This window comes from Apteryx rowi, unplaced genomic scaffold, assembly GCF_003343035.1.
Source record: "Apteryx rowi isolate R43461 unplaced genomic scaffold, aptRow1 scaffold_320, whole genome shotgun sequence".
Classification (NCBI taxonomy): Eukaryota; Metazoa; Chordata; class Aves; order Apterygiformes; family Apterygidae; genus Apteryx; species Apteryx rowi.
The window spans coordinates 975,591-984,347 of record NW_020449642.1 but is presented as its reverse complement, the minus strand read 5'-3'; the positions used below and the strand labels follow the sequence as shown (position 1 = coordinate 984,347).

Below are 8,757 nucleotides of genomic sequence, written 5' to 3'. Positions count from 1 at the left end.
ATGCTTTTTATTTCTTTTTTTGCAAGGTATGCAATGATGCTATTTATTTATTTTTATTTTGCAAGGTATGCAATGATGCTTTTCATTTATTTATTTATTTATTGCAAGGTATGCAGTGATGCTTTTTATTTGTTTTATTTTTTATTTTTGCAAGAAGAGGGGCTTGTCGCAAGGAGACACGGGGCAGGAGGGAGCCTCGGAAGCAAAAGCTCCATCCAGGTGCTGCAGCAGGAGCTGGTTCCCGGCTCGGGGACAGAGAGAGCCTTTGGCCCGCGAGCGGCCCTTCCTCCCTGCCCCTTCATAAGCGCTACGTTTTTAGCAAAAACAAGGCGGCATTGTAGCTCTTCCAGCGCCCTGCCAAAGCTAACACAACTCCGCGAACGCGACGGCAGGCGGCGAAGAAGCGGCTTACAAAGCGCTCGGGCGGGAGCTGGCGGCAAGCCCGGGGCCGGCTCACCGAGCTCTTCTCCCGCTGTGCTTGCAGGTGGCGGCCGGGGCCGGCGTCTACGACGTGCTGAACCGGCTGGGATTCGGCGAGCTGGAGAGCCTGGAGGGCCAGGCGCTGCGCCAGCTCCGGCGCCGCTGGCGGGAGCAGAGCGGCGGCTCGCGCCCCTTCCGAGGAGCCTTCGTGTAGCGCCCGGGGCCGCCGGGCCTCTCCCCGGAAGGACTGGCTTTCCCCAAAGCCCCCGGGGCCGGCGAGGGCGAGGGMGAAGCCCTAAGCCGCCTCGAAGCACGCGACCGCGCCGGGTTCTTCCAGACGCAATAAAAACGCTGTAAACTGAAAAGCYGCGCGCTCCGACGGGCGTTCAATCGCGAGCGCCGCGCCGCCGGAGAAGCGTCCCGGCCACGCGGAGACGCGGCCCGCTGCCGTTCGTGGGTGCGCCAGCAATAAGTGCCGAAGTTCTCAAGCCTATATCTATATCCCTGTGTGCATTTTTATCTCTCTCTCTCTCTATATATATCTCTCTCTCTATATGYCTGTATTTAGGGGGACGTGAGCGTTTGCAGCGTGACTTAGGATCCGTGSGGGACCCCCGAGACATTTCGCAGCGATCTGGGCACACATCTGGGCACACATCTGGAATAAGCTTAAAAGCCTAACTGATGCGGGTTGGGTTTTTGTTATTTTATTTATTATTTATTTTTTAGGGGAGGAGAAAGGGGGGAGACTGAAAAACGAAGTTAATGGGAAAAGGATGCAGATAAGGAGCAGGGCTCCTCGCAGCAGCGGGGAGAGCGGCCGGCGGCCGAGCTGGCGAGCGGGAAGTAAACGGCCTGGGCAGGAGCCTGTGCGAATCGGATGATAAAACAGGGTATGGAGTACGACGGCAGGAGCGCACGCTCCGTCTCTCGCAGCGCCTGCTTTCATCTGCTGCCAGGGCCAGGAGGTGCAGACAGCAGGAATTRAAAAGTGGATGGTGGAGGGAGGGGRGGRAAARAAAAAAATTAAAATAGCAAGAGATGCTTTTATKAAACGTTGGAATTGTTCCTGCTGCTACTTTGGGAGCCCAAATTCCCAAGGGCTCCCTTGACAAAGCGTYTTATTTTTGACTTAACCAAGCATTYGGAGTTTACTTTTTTAACGCAAAACTATCTGACGGAATATTTGGTGTCTCGCTGCGTATTTCAGTGTTTGGATAATTYGCTGGTGATGCAGTAGAAGGGTCGAATTAGTAATCTGCGGGAGGCTGTCGATACTGGGTTTTTTTCCCCCGTTCTTCCTGTAACTGCTGCCACGACCATCTGGCCCTGCGACACGTTTCTGTTCACCCCCGGCCTCTGCGGGGACAGAGCAGCTACCAGAAGTAACGTAAAACCCCCTTAAATTGCTCATCGAGAAGAGTTTATGGCGTGGCGTTTTGGAAAGCTTTGGAACGGCCTGATTCTTCGTTGCTTTCTATTTCGGGCGAGAYGAACGGTGGTTTTTCTCTCTAGCTCCGTTGCTTTACAGAGGAGCCCACGCTGCGTTTCCTCGCAGAGCTGCTGCACGCCTCGGCGCCGCTGTTTCCACCTTTCTTTCTTTTTCTTCTTTTTTTTTTTTAAAGATTATCTGCCTGCTCCTTTGGTTTCCCCCCAGGATTGATTTGGTGTTTCCTGAAGGCTGCAAACCTTCGCATTTTAATTTTAATTTTAATTTTTTAACTTAGACTCTGGAGCGGCGTTTGGGTTCGRTTCATTTTTGTGGCGAACAACAAGGCTTCAACGCAGGGCTCGTCCCCCTTCTCCTGCCCCTCGCCGCCAGCCGAAAGCTCGGGAAATCCAGCCTGCTATCCCGAGGGAAGTCCAAGCAGCCGCTTAATTAGATGGGGTTTTAATTGCCTGGGCACGCCAGCCCTTTAATCGTGGTAACGAAGGCTGGAGATTTGTGTCACCTGGCCCGTGGGCTCAAAGGCTTCTTTCCGCTTTCCCACCTTCAAAACAAGCGATTTCGAGCGTTGGGCAAAAGCAATTGTCGAGGGGGGAAAAGAGGCCTCTGAAATACGAATGCGTTGGTGAAAAATCAACCGTGCTGAATCCCCCCCCCCCCCAGGGCAGAAGAGCAGAAGCGTGGAGCCCCTTTTCCCTCCCGCTCCTTTCTTTCAAGCTCTCCCTCCGAAACGGCCGATCCGGAGCGGCGGCAGGGCTTCCCGGTGGGATTTTGGACGCGAGTGATGCAAAGGTCCCCCGAGCGAGAAGGGCTCCCGCAGCGTCGCCGGTGCCCTCCGTCGCGCCGTTGGGCCTGCGCAAAATCACCGCGCTGGGATTTCCGCAAGCCCTTAGCAGAAGATTCACTCCACTGACAGAGAAGATAAGCCCTAAAAAGGCAAAGGGCCCCTGTGGCACCCTTGCTGTGTGGTTAAGGTTACTGGTAGAATTTTTTTTCGTTGACTCCTAAAGAAATAGGAACGAGTGCAGCAGTTCCCAGCCAGACTCTGCATTTCGCCTTCTCACGTTTGTGCATCGGATTTGGCTCCTTGCAAACGGCCCCCTGCTCGGCCCCGACGCCGAGGTGAAGGAACGGGTCTCTCCGTACCTCGGCCAGTGCTTTCTTTCCCTTTTATTTTATTTTTTCCTTCTCTTGTAGAAATCCTTGGAAGTCTGAATTCACATTTCTGTATGTTTTTTCATAGATAGAAAGGGAAAATGCATCAAGGAGCCAATGTTCCGCTGGCACGGGGAGCCGTGCTGGGGAACCTGGCGCGGTTTGGGTTAAACCCCTGCAGCTATCAGGCGCACGGTGTTTGCCTCTCGGTGTTTGCCTCTCGTGCCTGCGCCTTTTTCTTCTCATCGTGATCTGGTCTTGAATGCRTCGGTGTGAAACGTGCAACGGCGCCGGCCCGCCGCGGCCTCTCGCTTTGGYGTATTCCCCTTGCTTTAAAACGGGCTTTTTGGGGGTGTTTGGGTGCAAAAGGCAGGTGCAAAGCTTAAAAAAAAAAATAGAAAAAAAGTGGAGAAAAAAAACCCAACCCAACCCCAAAGCCCCTTTCCAAATCCCTTCAACCCTGCCGCGCCAGTTCTGCTCGGGATAAAATCAGCGGCGTTCCCTTGCCGGAGAGCTGGGGCGCTCCCTAAGCTTTGCTGCAAAAGCACGCTATTTTGGGGCTCGTTATTTCGTCCCTATTTCCGTTAGCAGCTGGCCGGGGAGGGGGGGAGCACATGGAAACGGCTTGCGCTCTCCCAGGGCCCCGGCCGGCTTGCCGTTCAAAACCCGCCACTGGGAGCGCGGCGCTGGGAAGGCACGTGCCGGCSTGAAGCCGCCGCGGAGAGCTCTGACGTAACCGTCCTTTCCAGATAATAATAATAATAATAATTTCCGTGTTTTTATTTCTGCGATGTGCCGCCGCACCAGGAAGGCCGGCGAAACTCTTGGCCCTCGGCGAAGGGGGAGCCCATCTGTGTTTCATTTCGGAGCTAAAGAATAGTAATTAAGATGCTTTCGTGGAGCCAGGGCTCGGAAAACTCCAAACAACAGCCGTGCGCACACGCGCGCTGCCGGCGCCCCCGACYGAGCGCTCCCTGCCCGCTCGCCGCTTCGTTTCCCCGGGCACCCGCTCGGCGCGGCGGGAAGCCGGGAATGGCGAGGGCGCGGGGGGCGAGGGGGGAACCCCTGGAAAACCTCCCGGGTTCGTCCCCGTGAGGCTGCCGAGTCGCCTGCCGCATCGCCCCGACGGCTGCCACTCCGGTAGCACCTCCAGGCGGGAAGACCCCCGGTTAAGAGAAGACCCGCGCGCGGCTGCCCTTCTGGCTTGGCTTCGGAGCGGCGTCTGGCGTGTTCGGCACCTCGGCAGCAGCAGAGCTTTGGCGGCAGGTTCCCCCCGGYGCGTGCGCGTTCACGGTGGTTAGTTCAGTTGGCAAAGCCCGCAGCTCCGGGGTCGCGGCTGCTTCCCCGCCACGCGCTGCACGTGCGGCGGAGCTGAGGAGCGTGCAAGCCCGGCACGCACGGACCTGCTTCGAAATCCTGGGAGAAAAACAAAAAAAAMCCCCCCAAACCTTTAACTTGTACCCCCAGACCGTGGTTCAGGGTCAGGAAGGTTAATGTGCGCCACGAGCTAGGGAAAGCTGGCCAAAACAGGGAGAAGTCAGAGGGCATCAGGGGAGACCTCAGAGGAGCGTAATAACTGTCTTCGTGCCTGGGAAAGGCTGCGGGAACGGAAAGATCTGCTCTCAAGCCCCCGTGAAAAACATTCAGACCAGACAGGAGGAAAAACTTTCCAAGATGAGAACAGCCGAGGCTTGGCGAAAAACGTCCCCGGGGGGTTGTGGAGGCTCCCCTCGTCTTTGGAGGTCTTTAAGCGCGGATTAGAGCGAGATCYGCCAGGAATGGTCCTGCCTTGGGGCAGCCAGAGACCAGATGACGCTCGCCGTGCTGTCCTGCCTCTCCCACCAGGGACGGCGCTTTTCTTCCTCTTCTCAAAGAGAAGTTGGCCTTGATGACTGCGGCACCTTGGTGACTCTTTCTGGCGGTCTTTTAGCAGCACTTCAAAGCCTCTCTGGAGGTCGCACCAGCCATGGCAGGGCCACAGGTCTCCCAGTCAGCAGATCTGGCTCGCTGACGCTATTTTGAGGAGTTTTGAAGGCAAAGAAGAGGGGAAAAAATGTCGGTGTAGGACCCACCGCTGTCTTCAGAGGCGCTTTGCAATGGGGCAAGAGCCCAGCAGAGTGGCCGCGACCACCTCGTCCGGGACAGAGCTTCTCCCCTGGCCGGGACGGTCTCTTGAAGGACTTCTTCCCAACTTGCATGGGTTCCTCTGCTCACAGCTGTGACGCTTTTGCTTTTTTTTTTGGGGGGGGGGTGTCTGTTTTATGGAGGGGGGGGAGGAGGCTTCGGGCACCCTCTCTCGCAGGCATCGCCTTGCGGCAGCGAGGCGCCCCTTCCGCCCCCGATGCCGTGGCAGCAAATATTCGCTGTTTTAATCTCGTCGCGGCGGCGCGCGGCTGAGGGATGAGGTCATGCTSGCGCACCGCGAGGCTGCTGCCGGTCTCGCTTCAGGACCTCTATTTTGGGGAGCGGCGGGGGGGATCTCGCTCCCTGCAAGGGCTGCCRGTCCCCGCACATCAGGGAACCTGTATTTCTCCTCGACCACCCAGGCACCACTGCAGCCCTTGGGGCAAAAAAGCCTTTTTTTAACATCTGTTTCCTTTCTCCTCCTAACCTCGCTGGCTTTGCAGCTTCTCGCCAGGAGTCGCCCCATCGCGAGGCTCGGGGTGGCTGCGGCTCCGGCCGAGTTGCAGCGCCCGGCGCTTTGCCAGCTTTCGGATTTCCAACCGGCGGCTTTAAACCTCTGGAAAGACCCAAGCTGGCGGCCGAGGGCTGGAAACGCCGCCCTCGCTTCAGCTCTGGGCGATCGCAGGCTCCGGGCTCCGCAGCTCATGGCGCGGCGGCTGGAAAAGCCGCCTGAGGTGATTGCTCGAGATCGCTGCGATCTCGCTGGAGCGACCGCTCGCCGGCAAGGCGCCCAAAGGCGGCGGCGGCCGAACGCGGCGCCGAGCTGCGAGCCGTGCCAGCGAGGGAGGACGCGGCGGCTGCGGGAGTAGGGGCAGGCAAAGCACCCGGCCACGGCGGGGAGCGGAAAACCAGGAAAAGGCAYGGCTTAAACTCCGAGACAGAAATGGACAGGGTGAGCCTAAAGGCACAGGCAGGAGGTAGGCAGAAGGACAGCTACGGTGCAGCCTCCTCTCAAGGAGTTTTGTAGAATTTTTCTTTTCTTTTTTCTTCTTTTTTTTTGGTAGAAACCTATTTGTTTCCTGCGATAGCTGGTCTGTTCTTAAGGAAAACGATGTTTTCCTTCAACAAACATATTGCTAAAAAATTGCTGTCCGGAATAAAATCTTTCATTTTACGCTGACAGTTCAAAACAAAAATTTATTTTGAAACRTATTATTAAGTCTTAAATTGCTGCAAATTTCAATTTAGCTTTCCTAGCCAAAAAAAAAAAAAAAAAAGAGCCCCATATATGCCTCCTTTTTCCCTCTTCCCACCCTCTCCCCATGCTGGGCACTGCGGGGCAGAGGCAGGAAGAAGGCTGAAGATAAGAGTAGCTTTTCCACCGAACCAAAATGCTTCTGTTTTGTTTGTGCAGGAGTGTAAGATTTTATTTCAAGCTTCTGCCACAAACTGTTGCGTGAATGCAGGAAGTCTAATCTGTTTTAATCTYTTCCCTAATGGCTATTTTCCTCTGTTTAATTAGCACTATCTAATCCCTAGGAAAGGCGTTTTACAGAAGGGACAGGATGAGGCAGGGCAGGGAGCGACTGCAGGAGAGAAACCGGGAGAGGAAGTTTTCTCCATTTGCAGCTGGGATGGTGACCGGGGTTGTTTCTTCCTTTCCTTTCTAGATGCTGGTGTCTTACCAGAGGTAATATAAAATCCACTTTAGTCATGGTCATTTTAATATTTAAGGCAAGTAATACTAACGGATAGGGTTGATGGCACTACTCGGGTGATGGATCTGGGAGAGATCTTGGCGTCCTGCGTTCCCACCATGCCCAGCAAGGTGTAGGATCAGGACCTTAAAGCATTTCTGAATTATCTTTAGTAGATGTGCATTTAGTTTAGCACATGGGGGGAATTGAATCTAAAGCTGTGACCCTCGGCGGCGGCCAGACTTGAAGGACCTGTTTGTCAGCTTGGATGGACACGGCCGCTGCCGCTGAAGCCAGCGGTTTGGTAACTTAGGGGAAGTGTTAATGGTCCACAGGGACTGGATGAGTTCATGGATATTGTGGATAAAGAAATAGTTTTGGCCTTTGAAAAGACTAATTAAATGATGTGTGGGGAGCTGTTCTTCACGAGTAAAATATGCTCTTTATTACGCGTTTCATCATAAACCCATTCAGTCATAATTACGGCTCGTTCCAGTTTTAATGCCCTAATGAATGCATATCTGCCTAAGTTACCAAAAACGCTTGGAGCACATAAACTCTTTTTTCTATATTTAACGCAAAGAATCTTTTATGTTTCAAGCCCTGCGTTAAATCATGTACCGCGCTACGCAACAGAAACACAAAAACAAACGAAAAGACTCAATTTTGGGAGCACGAGTTTGGTTTTCCAACTCGGAGTCCCGTTTCCTTGGTTGACGGACGCGTACTCGCTGCTTTTCGGGAGGTGCCTGGTGGCTTTACTTCTCGGGGGTTTTGGGGGTTGGACTGCGACTGCGGAGCCCTGGCCACCCTCCCCCAAACCCCAAACGAGCCGTGGCACGAGGAAGCAACGCTCCTCACCCTGCTCCGCGACCCCGGCGCGCCCCGGACGTGTGAACGCCGTAGCGGCTGCTCCGCGGGGCGAGCTACCCGCGAGCAGTCGCAGTCCCGGGAGAAGCGCCTTGGCTGCAGYGTTGAGTCTGTGGAAATGCCGCTTGATTTTCTGGGAGTTACCTGTGCTGGCCTGGGAGCCGTGCAAATAAGAGAGTGCAGGAAATGCTCTCCCGGCCCTTGGGGAACGGTTGTTTCTCCCACAGCGCGCGTGTGCTCTCTTCCTTGAGCAACCCTGTTTCTTTTTGCCTGGAGACGTTCGCTGATGAGCCCCGAGAACAGAGAGATGGGAGTGCCAATAACAGCCGGCGATGTTCGTTTTTCTAAGMTTTTTGTCATATTTATTTGCCTTTGACAAGGAGTTTTGGAATTTGTTTTTTTCCTTGCCCCTGCCTGCCTGTCCCACTTGTATAGAATATTTGTTGTGAACGCTGGATTAGCTGCTCCTCCGCACACCTCCTGGGCGCCTCTGGGTTGCAAAGCTTTGGTGATGCCTTTCGGAAAAGCCCAGCAACACCCATGTTAGGAGAGCAGGCACCGAGGTGCGGAAACCAGGTGCTGCAGCCACGCAAGCGCCCTGTTTCACCCCATCTATTAAAAAAAAAAAAAAGTGGAGGGGAGAAGTAAAAACTGGGAGTGGAGCCAAATAATCGCGCGTGTTTCTAACGCAGCTGGCCAGGGTGGGCTTCTGGCGAAGGACGTGCCAAGGCTGAGCGAGGACGGCCCTCAGCGCCGGGCAGGGGGAAGGGGCAGGGGAGGAGGAGGAGGAGGAGGAGAGGGAGGAGGGCTCCTCCTTCCCCCGCGGCCCCCGCCGGGGCTCGCCTTTGTTCCGGGCCGGGCCGCCGCACAACTTTTTTCACCGGTCGACCAAAAAAGAAAAAGAAAAAGAAAAAAAAAAGGAGGAAAGAAAGGAAAAAAAATAAAAAGCTCCTAAACACACAGTAAAATTTAAAAAAAATTTTTTTTTCTTTTTTGAGAAAAAAATTTATTTTTTCCGCCCGGCTTCCCCCACCCCTTCCGCGC

General features: G+C 54.7%; 2 protein-coding genes across 2 annotated transcripts in view; both read left to right on the top strand.

Moving 5' to 3' along the window:
• PALD1 (phosphatase domain containing, paladin 1) overlaps positions 1-764 on the top strand; it is a 26,661-nt gene extending 25,897 nt beyond the window's left edge. Inside the window, exon 19 of the mRNA XM_026071055.1 lies at positions 485-764. Coding sequence (XP_025926840.1) covers positions 485-634 — 150 coding nt within the window. The 3' untranslated portion in view covers positions 635-764. The remainder of the gene's footprint in view (positions 1-484) is intronic.
• A 5,325-nt stretch (positions 765-6,089) lies between these two features.
• Positions 6,090-8,757, top strand: part of ADAMTS14 (ADAM metallopeptidase with thrombospondin type 1 motif 14) — a 38,853-nt gene continuing 36,185 nt past the window's right edge. Inside the window, exon 1 of the mRNA XM_026071037.1 lies at positions 6,090-6,123. Within this exon, the coding sequence (XP_025926822.1) occupies positions 6,090-6,123 (34 nt within the window). The remainder of the gene's footprint in view (positions 6,124-8,757) is intronic.